The following is a 19,977-nucleotide window of genomic DNA, read 5'->3' on the forward strand; positions in this document are numbered from 1 at the left end:
AATAAATAAATAAATAACACAAAACAGAAACAGACTCATAGGCATAGAACACAAACTTGTGGTTGCCAGGGGGGAGGGGGGTGGGAAGGGACAGACTGGGATTTTAAAATGTAGAATAGATAAACAAGATTATACTGTATAGCACAGGGAAATATAGGGAAATATATACAAGATCTTGTGGTAGCTCACAGTGAAAAAAAAGTGACAATGAATATATGTATGTTCATGTATAACTGAAAAATTGTGCTCTACACTGGAATTTGACACAACATTGTGAAATGACTATTACTCAATAAAAAATGTTAAAAAAATAAAAATAAAGTGAGTTTCTCGAAGGCAGCATGTAAGTTAGTCTTTTTTAAAAATCCAATTTGACAATCTTTTAATTGGTATGTGTAGATTATTTGCATTTAATATAATTATTGGTATGATATGCTCCTTTATTTCCCATTTACTGCCTTTTTTGGATTGTGTGAATGTATTATAGTATTCTACTTTAAATATCTATTGCCTTTTTTTGGCTATATCTCTGCATATTATTTTTAGTGATTGCTTTAGGTCTGCTCTTGACAACTTGAAAGCATGCAGTAAGTGTAAGATATATAGATTTCAAAGACTTACTACCACAAAAAGAATGTAAAATGTCTCATTTAATAAATTTTTTATTGATTTCATGTTGAAATGTTAATATTTGAATTTACAGGGTTAATAAAATATATTAAAGTGGCTTTATTTGTTTTAACTGTTAAAATATGGCTATTAAAAAGTTTAAATTTGCATATATAGCTCACATTATGTTTCTATTAGACACTGTTGCTCTGGGGATTATGATATGTATGCCAAAAGATTCACAGTCTACCTAGAATTAATATTTACCACTTGAAGTAAATGTCGAAGCCCTGCAATTCCCCCAGTGACCTTTATCTTATAGTTGTCACATGTATTACACATACACACGCAGTGAAAACCCCATCAGACAATTGATTGCTTTCAGTAATCATGCATCTTTTATTAAAGGACTTAGGAGAAAAAAAATAGTTTCCTATATTCCTAAATATTTATTATTATTTTTGTTGTTTTTCTTTGTTAATGAAATTTCAAGTTTTGTATCATTTCTCTTCATTCTGAAGAACTTGCTTTAGCCTGTCTTTTAAAGTAGCCCTGCTGGTGATAAATTCTCTTTGTTTCTCTTAACTGAAATGTCTTTTCATTTCTGATGAATTTCTTCACTGGAGATAGAATTCTGGGTTAACAATTTTTTTCTAAAGATGTCCTGCCATCCTCTTGGATTCCATTATTTCTGGTGAGAAGTTTACAGTAATTTGAATCATTTGTTCTACCTGTGTGTTGTATATCTCTTACCTACTTTAAAATTTTTTTCCTTTATCTTTGCTTTTCTGCAATTGATTATGATTTGTCTGGGTATGTTTATCTTTCTTTTGAGTTAATCCTATTTGAGGTACACTGAACTTTGTGAATTTTTAAATTTGTGCCTTTCACCAAGTTAGGGAGGTTTTTGGACATTATTTCTTGAAATATTTTTTTCTGTACCAATCTCTTTCTCCTTTTCCTGGACATGAACAGAACTTTGAATGTTGTTCTTAGGACCCTGAGACCCTTCATTTTCTTCCAGGCTTTTATTTCTCTGTTCTTCAAATTAGATCATTTCTATTGATGTATCTTCACATTCACGGACTTACTCCTTTGCATTTCCATTCTGTTGTTGAGACCTTATTTCAGGCATTGAATTATTCTGTTCTAAAATTTCTGTTTTCTTTCTTTCTTTCTTTCTTTCTTTCTTTCTTTCTTTCTTTCTTTCTTTCTTCCTTCCTTCCTTCCTTCCTTCCTTCCTTCCTTCCTTCCTTCCTTCCTTCCTTCCTTTTATTTCTTTCTTTTATTTCTTTAGTTACTCTTTATCTGCTAAGAACCTCCTTCTTCTCATTCATTTCAGAATTGTTACTTTTTTTTCCCATGCAGCATAGCTTATTTATATAGTTAGTTTAAAACCATGCCTGACAAATGTGCTGAGTAAATATTACCTATAGTTGTTAAACATATACATAAATCATTCATTCAGAGCTGTTTATTGGACACTCATTTGAAGGCATGGTGCTGGATCCTGAAATATAGTAAAGCAGGTAACAGCTTAACAGTTTTGAAGTCACTTGAGTCATTAAGAGTGTTACCAGTTCTCGTTGTTTGAATATTTTTACTATCTAGTGACTTGAGTTAGTATTTGTTTTATTTTCTGGCAAAGGGCAAATGAGTTCCAATCCTCCTGCTTACCACTGGCTTGTGACCTTGGACAAGTTCCTTAACTTCACTGTATGTAAAATGAAGATATCTTCGTCACAAAATACTGTTAAGAGTTAAATGAGATAACTTACAATATATCAGAAAGTAATAGCTAGAAACAGTGTGAAAGGCATACCCAAAAGTCCAGTTTTAGGGACATTTGAAGCATTTGAAATAAGATTACATTTAGGAGAAAATTCCTGTATTTGCCTGTGCCTGATGCTAGTATGGAGGAGTGGGAGATTTTTGCTTTTTTTAAAAATAAGATTTCATAGTACGTAATAACATATTTCTAGGTTAGAATAGTAGTGTATCATAGGAGTAGGGTTGTGAAATGCTTCTTTATATGTGAAAAAGTCATTTGAGAACGCATTGATTATATACTTATGTAGCATCATAAAGTTGTATTTATCTCAGAGATAGCTGCCTGGGATGAATGTAATAAATTCAGATGATAGTTATAGCTAGAGTAAAGAGAGAGTGGATGTCCTGTGTACTACACAAAGCAGTTCCCACCCCCACCCCCCCATATTAGTTTTGCTATAACAACTTGTACCAGAATGGAAATGACGTTTCTTGAGGAACCGGTCAAGGAATGACATTTAGCATCTGTACAAAAAAGAGACTAATTTCTAGAGTTGAAATTATAATAATATAAGGTTTTCAAAAATCTTTTTAACCAGAACAGAGCAGTGTTTCAGAAGCAGTGTTTGAACACTGCCCTTTTTCCCCCTACTGCTATAGATGAAATCCATTTCCATTCCTTTATAACAAGCATTTGTGTGTGGTAATTTATTGTCAGTAATTTCTCTTCTTTAATTCTTAGGATTTGTTTGTTTATTTGCAAATGTTTTTTGTGCTTTACGTAATTTTCCCATCTCCTTTTTTGGGAGATAGTTAGACAGGGATTACCATTTCAATTCAGGAGACTCTCTGAGCAAGATTAAGGGTTAAATTAAAGAAATAGTTTACAGTTTTCCTGTTTTGGATTAGAAGAAAAGTATAAAAAGACACTAGTTCTTTGCTTCCATACTTCTTTCCAGGACCCCTTTTCCTCTTGGTTATTCTGCTCGCCAGATATGAGGGTACATTGTTATTGATCCCAAGGGCTCCTATAGTCCTTTTGGGAGGTTTGTTGTGAGGTGAATCTCTTAACACCTCACTGTTCTTTTTCCTTTTTTGTCTCTAATAAGCATGAGGCCTAATCTTCTAAATGTAAATTCTGCTTTTCAAGATTTGTAATTCTTGCCTCCAACAGACCTGTGATACATGTTGAGGGATGACTGATGGAAAGAAATAAAAAATGTAAAGAGCTTTAGTCATTTAAATTAGTAATGTAAATGAGGATGAGGAAATGGGAGTGAGAATCTCAAGGACAAATGAAGATTACATAATCACCTCCTCCTTCTGTTCCCTCCTTCATACCTTAAGCAGAGGTGGGATTTATTAGAGAAGAATTGCATAAATATATATTGAAATATTGGAGGACATATAATATGCTACTGTTCTACTGTTTCATTTAGAGAAAATAGTGAAAGCTTGTATACATTATGATAGCATTCCAAACGCTTTATGGTTAAGCTATCCAGGCACTTAGAAGGCACTCACTTTTCTTTTTTTTAATACACATTGCATTGTAGGTATATTCTTCTCATAGAGTGGACAACTATCATGTAAGAGTGTAACTCAGCTGGGAGCCAATTGTAATTCCTATCTTCCCCCATACAATGAAAGATCTGCTAGCTCTGTCCCATCACTAGGGTCTTGGAATTGATCTGTTTCTACAACTCTGTCTTAGGATTTAGTGGGGTTGGGAAGTTGTGTCTCTTGCTTTTTAATCTCTGTGTCTCCCCACTCAATAGATATGTGTTGTCTGTCATGCTTTCCAGTGCTATAGAAGTGCAGGAACCCTCAGATACCTCTCAAGCCAAATGTGGCGATGTAATTTGGGTGGTCTTTATGTGTTGGTGATAAAGATCCATTGGAAAGACTGAGTATGAAATTGTCAGTGAAAGACTCTCTTTGTTGAAAAAGCTAATTTATATTCTAGCCTGAAATCGCTCTCACATGTTTTACTTTTAAAAACATTTTAACACTTAGTAACATATTGTAAAATTGACCTTTTTTGGATATGTAGTTCTGTGAATTTTAATACACATATAGATTTGTTTCAGCACCACCAGAGTCAAGATTCAGAATGGCTCTATCACACTCAGAAAACTCCCTTGTGCTATCTTTATAGTGAAACCTTCCCCTAACCCAGGCAGCCACTGATAATGGTTCTTTGTCACTACAGTTTTGACCTTTTGAGAACGTCATATTGAATGCAGTTAGGTAGTATGTAATCTTCTGAGACTAGCTTCTTTCACTCAATATATTGCCTTTAAGATTCACCTAAGTTGTTGAGTGCAACACCAGTTTATTTCATTTTGTGACTGAGTAGTATTCCATAGTATGGATGAATATACCATAGTTTATTTACTTTGATGAAATCAGTTTGTTTTTTCTTGTACGTCTTTGTCTGGTTTTGGTATCAGGGTAATAATGCTAGACTTATAAAATGAATTGATGAAATGAAATGAAATGAATAATCTTACAAACTCTGAAAGATTAAGCACTGAGTAAAATTCACTAGGAAAATTGTCTGGGTCTGGAGATTTCTATTTTGGAAGACTTTTAACTACAAATTCATCATATTCAGATTTTTCCTTTGTAATTTTCAGCAATTTGACTGTGATGTGTCCAGGTATGAATTTCACTGGAATTCTCCTGTTTGGATTTGTGAGTTCCTTGAATATAGGGGTTTATGTCTTTCATTAAATTTGGGAAGTTTCCAGCCATTATTTCTTCTTGTCTCCTTTTCCTTTCCTTTCTTTTTTTTCCCCCACTGCACTCATTTTCCTCTCCTTGAGTTCTTGACATGGACATTAAGGCTTTGCACAGTTCCTGAGGCACTAATGATTCTTTTCCCCAATGTTTTTCTCTCTGCTGTTTGGATTGGGTAATTTTTAAAATTTTCTTAATTTTTTTAATTAAGCATATGTGATTTACAATGTTATGTTAGTTTCTGGTATACAGCAAAGTGATTTGGTTGTATATGTATATATATTCTTTTTCATATTTTTGAGTATAGATTATTACAGGATACTGAATATAGTTCCCTGTGCTATACAAGAGGACCATGTTGTTTATCTGTTTTATGTATAGTCATTTGTATCTGCTCATCCCAAACTCCTGATTTATCCCCTACTCCCTTTCCCCTTTGGTAGCCATAAGTTTGTTTTCTATGCCTGTGAGTCTGTTTCTGTTTTGTAAATTCATTTGTATCATACTTTAGATTCCACGTATAAGTGATACCATGTAATATTTGTCTTTCTCTTTCTGGCTTGCTTCACTTAGTATGACAATCTCCAGGTCCATCTATGTTGCTGCAGATGGCTTTATTTCATTCTTTTTTATGGCTGAGTGGTATTATGTTGTACATATATACCACATAGTTTTGATTCAGTCATCTGTTGATGGACATTTAGGTTGCTTCCATGTCTTGGCTATTGTAAATAATGCTGCTATGAACATTGGGGTGCATGTATCTTTAAATAGTTTTCTTCAGATATATACCCAGGAATGGGATTGCTGGATCATATGGCAAGTCTATTTTTAGTTTTTTTAAGGAACCTCTATACTGTTTTCCATAGTGGCTGCACCAATTTACATTCCAGATTGGGTAATTTCTATTGATACATCTTCAAGAATTTCCATTCTGCTATTGAGTCTGTCTAGTGTATTTTCTATTTCAGTTACTGCATTTTTCAGTTCTAAAATTTCCATTTGGCCACTCTTTATAGCTTCTCTTTCTTTGCTCTGATTTTCTAGCTTTCCATTTGTTTCAAGAGTATTTATTTGCTTTTACTTGTTGAAACATTTTTATACCTGCTTTATTTAAATCATTGTCAGGCAATTCACCCAGTGTTCTAATATCTGTGTCATCTTGTTGGTTTATGTTGATTGTCTTTTCCCATTAGCATTTGAGATTTTCCAGTTCTCTCTATGCCAAGTAATTTTGGATTGTGTTTTGGACATTTTGAACAACTTACAGGTTACTGTGTCAAGCTCTTTCATCTTTATTATGTCCATGGTATTCTCTAGGTCCCTGGGGGTCCCTTTTCTGTTTTCTAGCTAGAAAGCTCAGTCTTTGTTTATTCCACTGTAGTATGTACTTTCCACAATTGCATCTGGAGCCAAGTGACAGGAAGACAGGAGAAAAAAATCAATGAGATTAGCCCACAGTTTCTTCAGTCCATGAGGATGATCCCTTTCCCTCCGAGTATTAGGCTTCTGCTGGCCTGCTGCTGCCACTGTTGCAGCCATCCCTGCCCCAGGGTTCCCTGGCAACTGGGGCACGGGGAATGAAGAGCAGTAAGGAAAATAGAAGTTTCCCTCACCTGAGTTGTAAGGAGACCTTTCCCCACTGCCTGGGCAGAGCTAGAGGGCTTTCCCTAGAATTCTCTCTCTCTCTCTCTTTCAAATGTCAAGCTTCATCAGGCCCAGGCTGGGGACAGAACTGAATGGGAAAAAATTGTAACTCACTACCAGATTACATACCAGATCCTGGGCTCTTCCCTAATCTACCTGTTATTATTTACCTTTTAATTTTCAGTTAGCTGTTCACTTATTCTGTCTAGGTTTTATAGTTTCATTCAGTGAGATTAACAAGGTAGAATGTGCTTATTCCATTTTACGCAGAACAGAAACTCCTCAGTTTCACTTATTATCTGTTTTAGAATGTAATGACAGCTTGAATCTCTTTTGTATTTTAAACATGGTGTGTATATCCTGTCATTTTTTTCCAACATATATGTGATCTTGCTGTGTATAACAGTGCAAGCCCTGTTGAGATGATGCTTCATTAAACGTAGAAGGAAATAGGAACATTAATTTTTCTTTTAGATTAAAGCATTGTTTTCATGAACTCTAATTTTCCAAAATTATATTACATTTGAAAAACTGTTTTCCTGTTTTCAATTTAATCTGTTTTCTGCCTGAGGATTTCTGGCTTGCTTTTCACTTAGGAAATGTTTTGGGGTTTATTCATGTTAACCTTTTTAAAATGACTTATTTCAATAATTAGGTTATTGGTATGAGATAACATTTCATATTAGTGGACTCTTTTGGCACTCACTTGTTGCAGACACTGTGCAAGAGTTTTGGAGATGTTCTGAAGTATATATTCACTTCCTGGATATACTTTCAATCTTAGAAGATTGAAAGTCTTCTAAGTTTTATATCCATTTCAGTTTTACTGTTGGTTGGTATTTATAAAGTTGGGGTGAAATTGAAACCATTGGCAGAAATGAAAATTTTGTTGCTGTTCCTATAAATAGATATTCTTATTTGTTGTTTCTCCATTGAATTTCTTTCTGATTAAGACTTCTGTTTTTAACATAAGAAATATGATACTGAAAAATTTGTAACTATTGTGGTTACGAATATAGAGAAAAATAGGTGCACTGATGGGACAAACATTTTATTTATTAAAGACCTATAAGTTATTTTTTTGTAATTCATGGTGTTCAGTTAGATATTAATATACTCAAGTAATTGTGTGAAAATGTACTATTTTATAAAATTCAAGGAAAGAGAAAAGGTACTTCTTTTTACCTCTTTGTTCAAATATTGTCTGAAAAGCTTTTTCTGAGGATGTACCTTTATTGTGTGGGGTCAGGCACAGTGTATCTTTTATGTTTGCTTAATGGTCATTTCTATATAGGAAGTGTAAAATGGCCAGGAAATCTACTTACGTGTGTGCTCTTATTTGCATGTATCCTTCCTTTGTTTTGAAAATCAAAATCCTCACTATCATGTTAAAATTCACAATTCCATTTCTGAGTCCTTTAAAGATGGAAATGCAATAATGGTACAGAATAGTTAGGGGGCACAGTTAGAAAAATACATTTTAAATCCTTCGGTCTCAGTTGGGAAGCCTTTTTTTACGAAGGCGTATGCTGCAAGGACTTGCTGATCGTGGTGTGCATTTACAACACCACATGCTTACCTCCGTCACAGCACCTGCTGTCCTCTGTTGTAGTTGTTGGTTTTTGTTTTCCTCAGGTGCATCAGTGCTTAAGGCCTAGTGGTGCCTCAAAAATAGGGAGCACTGACTAAACGTTTAACTTAACTAACTGGCTGTAGACATGGGGAGTCTGGTGTGGAGCCTGTTGAAAAAAAGAGAAAAGCGGTTACTGATTAAGAATACTTAAGATACAGAGTTCAGAAAGTAATTTAAATACTAGTAGTTGTTGAGTTTCTGGGCTGTTTAAATATCTTCTTGTATATCTTTTTCTAAATTGCCTTCTTAGGTAATAAGACTAATCTATTTATTTGTTGGGGTTCATATTTTTCTAATTCTCCATTGCTTTATTTTCAGTTGTTTTCTTCCTGTGTGCTGAAATGTGATTTCTTGTGCTTCTCTCTCACTGAACAAGATGTTTTCATTATTGTTTGCTTTCAGAACCTGTGTGTGTCTTCATATTTGCAGGTATACAGTCACTCTGTCAAAGTGTCTTATATTCTAAATAAATCACACACACCTTGGAGGGTCCTCTGTGATAAATAGTTCTCTATACTTTACTATTCTCATTTTTTCTAAACTTAAGTAAGAGAGCAGCTGGGTGAGAGTGAAGTGAGATAGGACTAATTTTCATAATTCCCTCTCCAGAATAGTTTGATGGCAAACCGATTACTTGACTGCTCAACCTGAAGAATCTTAAGGGTAAGAAGCCTTGTGAATATTTGTATACGTATTAAAAACTTTAATGACACTTTTAAGTACCACCTAGGAAATTGTGGTTGTAGCGTTCCTTAAACATGACCTCTTGTTTTTGCTAGAGTTGCCATATGTTATGTATACCATGTAGTGTTTTTATCTATACAAAGTAGAAAATATACCTATATAAAGTAGAAAATAAGATGCAAAAATCCTAGGGCTGTTTTCTTTTTGAGTCCTAGATTTTGTATCTTGCGTCAACATTTTTATTTCCAGATAAACAGGAATCTTGATGAATTTTATCAGTATAGAATAAAGAACTTATTTATTCTTGTATAAGATCTACTTGAACTGTTTGACAATTTAAATTTTGTAAACTATTCATACTGTTTTTTCTATATGTGATTATTCTTTGAAATACAGGAGTTTTAAAATTTTGTTTTTTTAATAATGAAAATCTATGAGTAATGAGAGTCATACAGATTTATTAATCTTGAATCCTGTGATATACCTGGAATCCATTTAGGGTGGGGAGGTATTCATGTGTGTGTGCACACGCGCACCCACGCTGATTGTTGAGTACTTCTCTGTGCTAGTCTGGGTGCTGAAAACTTTAAGTGGATTATGTAGTTATTTAATCCTTATAATGACTGAAATGGTTACCACTACTCCATTTTATAGATGGGGAAACAAGCTTGAAGAATTTGTCACATGACTAGTTAAGTGGCCAACTAGTGATATTTGAACCCAGTTCTTTTCTAAAACCTGTGCTAAAGGGATCTTCCTGTCTATACTAAAGAGTGTTAGAATTAAAGCTCCAGCACCAAACATACCAGTGAAGGCTATTCTAAACAAAAACTTGTCGAAATAATTCATTTGCTGCAAAGTCTGCTTACAAAGTCTGATAAAATTGTTATATTGTGGAAATCAGGAAGGAAAAAAATTTTTGCGAGCATTCTGAATGAGATTTAAAAAATTAGCAGTGACACAGAAGCAGGAGTCAGTTGATTATGTAGCAAAGAAACTGGAAGGGAAATAACCATCAAGCTGAAGGAGTTAATTGCCTTAACCTCACTCTGAAGTGCAAATATCCATGATCGTTTAAGCCAGATTGATAAAATAAATGTAGATAAATCAACAAAATCACATAGCCTTCAGGGGAATTTTAAGGAAACTCCAGGACAGCATTGCAGAACCATTGACTCAGCTATCTAGTAAGTAGCTGTCGTGCCATAGTACAGGTTGAATACAAATGTACATGGATGCCTATACTTAAGAAAGCTTGAGGGGCTCTCTGCAGTGAGAGACTGAGCCACATATCCAAAATAGGCAGGCAGTCTTCTATGGTCTTTAATAAGATTGACAAGCTTTTTCTGAAAAAGGCCAGATTGTAATTATCAAAGGGCTTTGCGAAGTATATGATTTTTGTGGTAATTATCCAGCTTTGCCACTGTAGTGCAAAAGCAGCCATAGAGGAATGACCATGGCTGTTCCTCAACAAAACTTTATTTACAGAAACACTCAGCCAGTTTTTCGACCACTGGCCTATAATAGTGGAGAGTGTCCCTCTCTAGACATCAATAGGAAGTAGCCTTGTCTGTGGTTTCTCCTGGGGAAAATGAAAATTACATTCTTAGAGGGAGTATCAGATTTTTGAGCAGTTAATTGGTAGGCATTTAATGATTTTATTTAAGACGGGGATTGGGATGGAAGATCCTGCATTCATAGTAATGGTAAACATTTGAATACTTGTTATTGCTAGACAGTCATAAACACATTTTCCTGATACCAGTGCCCAAGTCATGAATCACTGAAGTACACCAAAGTACCCTATTAAATGCTCTCTCTTTTTTAAATTGAATTTTTTGCACAGAGGGTTGATTGGGGACTAGTTTATCTTGCTTGGATAGAGGATTAGAAATAAAGGATAAAGAGAAGTAGACTATCTGAGAGAGGTCCTGAGAGTTGCTGGATTCTTGAAGACCTTAGCCATATGAATCAATATAGTATTTAGCACCTTCTTGAAGTGTACTTTGTCCTTGGCTTGAATATGTGCAGCATAGCTCTTTCCCTGGTATCCCTTTCATTCAACCCTGGCTCTCGTTTATCTTATCAGTGCCCTTCTGTGATGTAGTCTGTAATGGCAGGATTGAGTTTGGAAGTGAGGGAACTAGAGTTCAACTTCCTCGTGGCCATTCATATGTCCCTCTTCTTTTTTCTTTGTACCAGAAGGATCTGATTGTACCCTTTTGACAAAATATTAGTAGACTTGATCAATTTAGTTGTTATTCTGAAATATTGATTTGTATTTTTTTTTTTGTCTTGTGTTTACCTTTCTCTTCCAGTTTTGTCTAGGGAAAACAAACTGGGCAAGCAACAATTTTATTACTCTTCCCAATTGCTCTGTTCTTACTAGCAGTAATAGTAATGATAATAACAGCCATTTATTGCATGGCTTTGGAGCTAGGATTTGAATCTCAGTCTGTTGAATTCTAATATTCGTAGTCTTAACTAGGATTTCGACATCTTTAGGTACCGTGGGCTTGCATGAAGGACAGTAAAAGGAAGCAAGCAGAGGGAGTTTTGAAGTGAACTGGAAAGGAAAGGTGATCTGTTTTGTAGTACGTGGAAGGAAACAGACTTTGGAAGAGAAAAAGATGAAGAGAAAGGAAGAAGGATAGGAATTTTAAACAGCCAGCCAAGGCTAAAAAGTTAGTTTCTATTCCCAGGAACCTCTGGCCCCTTCTCTGATTCTTTGAAGCTTGAAGGGCCCTAGCAGTTACTGCAGTAGAAGATACATTGTTAGCATCCCAGGTATAACTTGAAACAGTTTTCTTTCATAGAGAGTGGTGGTTACGTCCGAGAGCTGTGCTGTCTAGTAGAGTATACTAACCAGTTGACACATTGGACTGCTTTTAAATCAATTAAAATTTAAATAAAAATTAAGGTCGTCACTCCCACTAGCCACATTTCAAGTGCTTGATAGAGCAATTCCGTATTGGGCAACACTATTCTAGAGAACTGAACTGTCTTATACAGTACTGTTACTTGAGTGCACTGTAATGCTGGCTTAGGACTTTTCCATGTATTCCAGGGTTGGTGAAGGAAAATGAGTTTTGAATTCCTGAAAACTGGTTGGTGCCAATGCTTTTTTTCACTCCAGAATCAAAGTTGATGGCTTTTATGATAAATACAATTTTTATATTGGGTCGTTCTTCCCAAACTCCTTTATGTATGTATTCAGAATAGTATTTCTGACACACAAGGAACAGTATATAATGAAGTAGAAAAGGGCAGCCTGGAAGATAGAAGTACTTCAAGATAAGATAGGAGTAAGAAACTTAAAAAGATATCTTAACCTGGAAAGGTAGAGAGCCTGGGAAGAGACAGTAAAGATTGAAATTTGTAAATTAAAATCATCTGAAAAGTAAACAACTTACCTAAACTCTAGAATGAACGTGTATTCTTTTAAATTTGAAGTAAACTAAAATTAAAAGAAATTTTGATTTGACTTTAAGATAATTAACTTAAACAATTTATTAGTACAGCCAATAAGTAATCTAGGTCGAATATGACTTATGATTATACAGTCATAAGTAGTTAACATTGTGAAATTGAATTATATCTAACTTTTCAGGTAACCATAAGGAAGGGTAGTCCGGCCCACCTACAGCTTACCTCTTAGGTCTTTTATTGACCACAAATTACTGGCTAGAACCAGGAGTCTGTATTGTATTCCGGTTCTTCTATTACTGGAAATTCGCAGCAAAACTAGTATTAAAAACCCTGGAGTTTTAGATTTAAAATTTGAGTCCAGGCAGATAAAACAGGTAAACATGAACAAGTTATGAATTTATAAGTTGTTGAACTGAAACTTGTGACTTTTATCTAGTGAAGTGCTAAGACCCTTTCATTTTGAATGGTAAAGTGGCATAATTGTTTTTAGGTATGGAAACAGTTAATACATGATATAGTCAAGAAGAAGCACACACTTCTAAAAATTAGAAACACTTAAAATAGTTTTTTAAGTGGATTTCTAATATATAAGAAAATGCAGTCTGTAACTTGATTGAGGTCTCTTAGTTTCTCAGTGATAAACTGTTATTACCTACTTCAGAGAAGACAGTATTTATTGTGAAATATTAGTTATAAATTATACTTGACACATTAATATATAAATACAAGCTTAATATTTATTCTTCAGGGAGGAAATGTGAAAATAGCATAGATTTAGACTATCCAATAGGACATAAATTATTCAGCTACATAAAGGGATGGTTATATTACATCTTCTGAGAACTTACTAGGCTTTTAAATGTTGTGTTAATTTTGAAGTTGACATTTTATTACATGGAATTAACTCCAATTTAAATACTTTTTTATCTCAGATTCTTAGGATAATTGGGGAAATGGTATGGTACAAATGTCCCCAAATAAAGAATTGCACTCAGTTAATAGCTCATGCGGGAGCATAACATGACTGGAATCAGGTGGCTTGGGAAATTGTCTAAAGCAGTGTCTCTCAGGCCTAACTGTGCATGGGAGTCTTGTACAGATCTTGATAAAATGCAGATTCTTGCTCACTAGTCTAGGGTGGGGCCTGTGGTATCTTGCTTTTGTAGCAAGTTCCCAAGTGATATTGATACTGCCCTTCTGAGTAAATACTGAGAAGAATAGTAACCTATGACTATCTGAATATTTTAAAGTAATCTTCTATTCTCAGCAATTCCATGGTTCTAGTTGCTCGAGTCAATACTTAGAATTATCCTGGACTCTTGCTCTCTCACACTTACCCCATACTCAATCTGTCAGCAAGTCCTGATGGCTGCATTTTGAAAACTCTGCTGGAACCTGAGCACTTTTCATCACCCTTGCTACTACTCTAGTAAAGCCACTGTCATCCCCCCTCTAGATTACTGCGGTAGTCTCCCTGCTGGCCTCTGCTTTTCCCTTTGCTGCCTCTGCTTAAAACCCACTCTTGGTCCATCTCACTCAAAGAAGCCAGCGTATCTACTTTAGCCTATAAGGTGTTACATGATACCTAAATAGCACTGGAACTAAAACAGATGTTGCAAATGTAGACTGAGTGGGAATTTTTGTTTTTGACATTCTGCTTTAATTATGGCAGACTATAATTGAATCAATTAAAAAAAAAAGTTACTCCAGTCCTGACTCATTTTGAATTTTTAACCTACTAAAACCTTTAAATCATTCTTGTATGTGTTAGTTTCTTATTTCCTGCTTGGATTTTGAACCAAAACATGGACCTTTGCATTTCTCCTTATTTAACCTGCTAGAGAATTTTCCTAGGCAATATGTACCTTTAATGTGGAAACTAGCATGTGTACATTATTTAACAAAGTAATAGAAAAATCACTTCGTGTACACATGGAAGAATCATAGTGGATGAAATTGGGGGTCTCTTTTGCCTAGATAGTCGAAAATATATTTGAATAGTTCATTGCTGTCACTTGTCTTCCATCAATTCAAGAAGGAATTCTAGGAGTTGATTTAAAAAAATAATTTTACCTCATAAATTTGTTCCCCTTTACTAACAAACTTTCTTTCCTCTGTTTCTCATTTTGCCTCTTGTAATAGTCATTTTCCTAGTCTTCTAGGCCAGAATAATCTTTTACTCCTTCCCCATATTTATTTAGTCACCAGATCTCAGAAATTCTTCAGCTCTTTAATTTCTTTCTTTTCTATTCACTTTACAACCAATTACTTTAGCTATGCAAACATCTCTGCTTCTACTCTCCCTACCATAATCCATTCTGTGCTTTGTGGGCAGATCATTCTTTTAAAAGGTCCATTTGCATCACTTTTATCATGTCAGTCTTCTTTAGAGGAATCTGTAAGATTGAATCTAAACTTCTCAGTCAATCATTCGTGATCCATCTGTAATTTAGCCCTACTTGATTTGTATTGCTCTTGTTACCCTCTCTGTAATCTTTCAGATGAATTTCTTGGCTTACATCCCATCCTTCCTCAGTACATACACAAAGTTGCACAATCCCCCACTTAGCTCTTCTTCTTTGTCAGATTGGCTGCCATTTTATTCCTTCATACTGTGTTGCTCCTTAAATGCACTAAGCTCCTTAACACACATAACCTATGATATTCAATGAAAACTCCAGTCCAAATTGCCCTCTTTTCTCTAAGCTCCGATTGTGTTTATGTCTGTACCACAAAGTTTATCATTAGTCTTTGTTGCTTAATACTTTTATAAAGTTTCACAATCAGTAAGACTGTGTGCTTGGTGGCAAGGAGCATGAAGAGTACTGGATTCTCCGAAAAATGTACTGGTTTGGCCTGTATTGTGTTCTTTTACGTGTAAAGTACTTCTTACAGCTCAAGTTTTTTTTTATTTTTTTAACATATATATGTACACACATACATATATGTGTATATATATTACTGGGAAAAGGCAAATATAAAAATTCTCTATTATAATTCATCCTATAGGAAACCATTTTTCAAGGAGAAATGAAGAAGAAAACTCTATATACCCTAAATGTGGGAGATGAGGAGTATGAAGATATGGAAGGTAACTTCATTTTTATAAAGCTTGTGTATTGAAAGCAAAATTTAGTGTTTCCAAACTGTTTGTGTACATTTCAGAATAACACAAGGAGTTTTTTTGTATTTGCATATTTTTTGTTCTTGAAATCTGAAATAAGCTTCCTGAATAAGAAATGCACACTTTTTTGCACCCCCTCTTCTCATGTCTTATGTTCAATCTGTCCAGGTTTTTAATTTGTTGAGCTCTTTTCTTCTTACATTTTTGCTCCCTTCTGATTAGGAATGACGTATTTTTTCTGTTTTTATTGTTACTGTCCTCTGTTTTTTCTTCATCTCTTTTCTTCTTCCTGAAAAAAATCTTAAGTTCCTTTAGTGAAAGTCTATTGGTAGTAAACTCTTAAGTTTTTGTAATTTTTTTCTCTTCAAAACTATTTAAAGATAGATAAATAATTCTGGATTGTTGTTTTTTTTTTTTTTTTTGGTCTCTTAGCTTTGAAGATATTATTTAGTCATTTTCTGGTTTTCTTATTTGCTGTCAAGAAATGTGTTTTTAGCCTAATTGTCATTCCCTTGTAGATGATCTATCTTTTCCCCTCTTTCTGCTTTTAAGATCTTATTTTCATCTTTGATGTTGTACAGTTTTGCTGCATTTTTTCTAGACATGGATTACTTTCATTTCTCCTGTTTAGCATGCCTTCTCGGTTGGATCATGTTTTTTGTTTGTTTTTGTTTGTTTATCGTTTCCCAGCCATTACTGTTTTAACTATTTCCTCCCCTTTATTCTCTTCTTCTGGACTTCAATTAATATGTTAGATTTGGTTCTGACCTCATTTCCCAAACTGTCTTTCACAGGTTACATTTCCTTCTCTGTCTCTTAAAGTCTAGATAACTTCTTCAAGTCTTTCTTCCAGTTAATAAACATTCTTTTCTTCTAGGTCTAATCTGCTGTTAAGTCATTCTGTGTAGTGTTTGAAAGTTCTGATATTTGAAGCCAGTGGATGTCTAAATAAATTAATAATAAATAAATATAACATATAAAATATAAATATAAAGTAAATCTAAATACATTCTTGATTCTGCTGATTCTTACTCAAGGCAACGTATTTTCTCTGGTAGTGTTTGATGACAAGTTCATGTTTGATTGGTTTAATCTGTGACTCCTGAGGAAAAGCCTAAATTAGGGATGCTTTCCTCCAGAGGATTTGTATGTATTTGCTTTTTTCTGAACCCATGCTGAGACCATGTTAGCCCCATTTGCGGGTCTTGGCTTGATATTGGAATCTCCCAGGATCAGTTCCCCTGCCTGGGTTGGTCCCAAAGGTTAAGTCTCCAGGTATGAGCGCTAGTATGAACACGTACTCCCAGGGTGATCCCACCTTTTTCATTTGCTTGGTATATGTACTGTGCACATTTCAGCTGACCATTTCTTAATTTTTGTTTAATTTTATGTTGAATCTTGGAGTTTCTTTTACTTGAGCCAGCAATGCATACTTTTTTATGTGTTGGTTACATTGCTAGTAGATGTTTATATTAGTACAAACCCCAAGGGGTATAATTTGGCAGTATCTACTCAGATTACAAATTCACTTACACATTGATCTAGCAATTCCATTTTTAGGATTTTATCCTACAGATATACTATTAAAATGTGATATGAAAAGTTTTTCATTGCAGCATTGTTACAGCCAAAGGTTGAAAACAAGTGGATGTCCCATCCATAGGTTGAAACAATAACAAAAAAAAATGTAGAAGGAGGTTTATGTGAAGAAGGTTTGAAAGAATATATATTTATGTGAAGAAGGTTTGAAAGAATCTATATAGGGATTTGCTTGTCTATGCATTAAAAAAGCCTTTGGAAGAACAGAACAAAGTTAACAGTTGTTGCTTGTTGAATTGAGTGGAGCTGAATGGATGGGGGTAGATTTGAGTGGGAGATTTATCACTGTAACTTTTTTTTACTTTTAAATATTTGAACCATGTGACTATTAATTATTTTTAAATTAAATTCATGAAAAATTCTTTCCACTCTTCCATTAAAAATATAAATTAGTAAATGTTGGGGGTGTTGTGCTGCTCAAGTCGAATGTTTCTTATGGTATATCTAAGATCTAATTACTTTGAACCTTTTGAAGTATCTAGTCCATGATACTGCCACAAACATGCCATTTGGTCTGGAGAACTTGAAAGTGTATATGGCTTCTTTACTTTATAGGTGAAGAAAACAAAGATAATACTGCTACCACTTGTCTGTTGTACAGTGAAGCTGACAGATGTCCAATATGTCTCAGTTGTCTGTTAGAGAAGGAAATTGGTTTTCCAGAAAGCTGTACTCATGTATTCTGCTTGACCTGTATTCTTACATGGGCAGAGGTGAGTATGAGAATAAGTATTAAATATTACAGTATTTTAGTTCCCTAGCATTTTGTTCCACCTGAAGAGTTGAGACTGCCTTTCACAAATTATTTCACAGTAATGTTTTTTCCCCCACTTGGGACAGATGTCCCTGTATTGCTCAAATTTTGTCAGTTTATTTCCTTCTAAAATTTTTATATTCAGCTTTTTGTCTTTTATAAAAAAGAAATTTTAAATGCGTATCTTTTTTTTGTTAATCTTAGTAACTTTATGGAAGTAACAGATTAAGTATTTTTTCCTGGTGGAAATGCAGTATTTCATCTTTAGTGTACTTGACCCTTTTGAGGTGATACCTGTTTAATGCTAATAATAACACCTTCTCTCTGCTTTGTGTTTTTTATTTTTCAGAGAATTTTTACGTAGATTATTTCATTTCTTCTATATATCAGCCTTGGGGGATAACCAGAACAGATGTAATAGTGTTCTTCCATTTTACAGATGAGGAAACTTGGATTTTGTGTTCTGTAACTTGGCCAAGGTCTCATAGCTTAACAGGCAGAAGTAAATTTACAACTGCATTTTCTAATTCCTGTTTTTAATTTATTATGAACTAATTTCAGAGTTAGAGATTATCGAGGTTCTTCATAGACAGTAAATGATTAAGACACAGGACAATCTGGGACTTCTGATGTATTACGTTGATTCAGTTCAGGCCAAGCTGTACACTGAATACTCGTCATGAGCCCAATTGCTGTGAATTGTGAAATAAAACTTTAATTGTTGTATTGATCATGCTGTATTTTTTGAGCTAATAATTTGTCAGTGTGTAAAAATTAGTAAAGGAGACAAATCTTAAAAATATTTTTAACATTAGCAACATTCAAATTGATGCCTTTTAAGCACATTGGAATTAAACACTTATTACATAATTGGGGTTTTCAAAATTCTTTGTTTTACATATTTCATTAATAATGTGGAAAGGAGAACGTAACTATATACTGACTCTATGGCCAAGTTCTGGGAGCGGGGAAAAGGATTTACTATACCAATTGAATTCATAATAGTATACTTGGAAACAGTTCTAATTATAGATTAAAGTCTAAACTGGTCTTTGGCAAGAAGGGACAAAGGGTAGGTGAAAAAGTATTTTGAGTTTAATTATTTAATGTAATTGTAAATCTCTGTGTTTTTAGGAGTATCAACTAGTGAAATAAGAATGCCTATTTTTCTTTGCCACCCAATTAATGATTTCTTCTGTGTTGAATGTACTGCACCATGGTTTGTTTTGTGATTAAATATTTCAAAAATAGAAGAGATTTTGCTTCCAATAGAGAAGCAGTATTACTGGATGGGTAGAAGTCTTCAATTCAGTGCTTCTTCTAAGATTGTATTTGGTCACCATATAATTGTGAGTTTTAGCAACTGTAATTTGAGTATATGTTTTTGTCTATGAAGAATAGAATTTATAAAATAGATTTGATTCTCCAGCCTTCGTTACACTCTCCATGCATCTTTGATACAGCCATAAGCTTTATCATGGTGTACAAGTTCAGGTTTCTCTAGGGTATGTATCTAGAAGTGGTACTACTAGGTTGTAGACTGTGTACGTATTCAACTACTAGACAGTGCTGAACTTGTCTGTTTTTTAAGTCTTGTTGAATATTTTTAAGTTGAAAATACTTGATAACATACATAGTATTGTGGTCAGCACTTTTCTTGCATGTACTATTTTCCTTCTTTGTGTTACTTTTTGGGATATAAACATTTTGTTGAAGCCAGATTGCTTGTAAAAGGAGTACTTACCTGCTGTACAAACATAAACTGTGATGGGCAGTGAGGGAGTTGTGGTATTCTTTAAGCAAAGGTAGTGAACCTCAAAAGCAAAGAGTAGACAGAGTATTCTGAATTATTTCTTTGTCCCAAATCAGGATAGCAGAAATCAGTTAAAGTTGAGAAGTAACAAGAGCACAATCTCCTAATAAAATGTTCATCATAAATAATAAATGAATACTGGTTAATGAAATCACTTAGGCTTTGAACTAAAT

General features: G+C 34.2%; 1 protein-coding gene across 1 annotated transcript in view; it reads left to right on the plus strand.

The window, feature by feature from the left end:
- SCAF11 (SR-related CTD associated factor 11) overlaps nt 1-19,977 on the plus strand; it is a 57,858-nt gene that overhangs the window by 7,981 nt on the left and 29,900 nt on the right. The window contains 3 exon segments of the mRNA XM_032493260.1: nt 9,011-9,064; nt 15,524-15,605; nt 17,793-17,950. Of these exon segments, the coding sequence (XP_032349151.1) occupies nt 15,545-15,605; nt 17,793-17,950 (219 nt within the window). The 5' untranslated portion in view covers nt 9,011-9,064; nt 15,524-15,544.

This window comes from Camelus ferus, chromosome 12, assembly GCF_009834535.1.
Source record: "Camelus ferus isolate YT-003-E chromosome 12, BCGSAC_Cfer_1.0, whole genome shotgun sequence".
In the NCBI taxonomy this organism is placed as follows: domain Eukaryota; kingdom Metazoa; phylum Chordata; class Mammalia; order Artiodactyla; family Camelidae; genus Camelus; species Camelus ferus.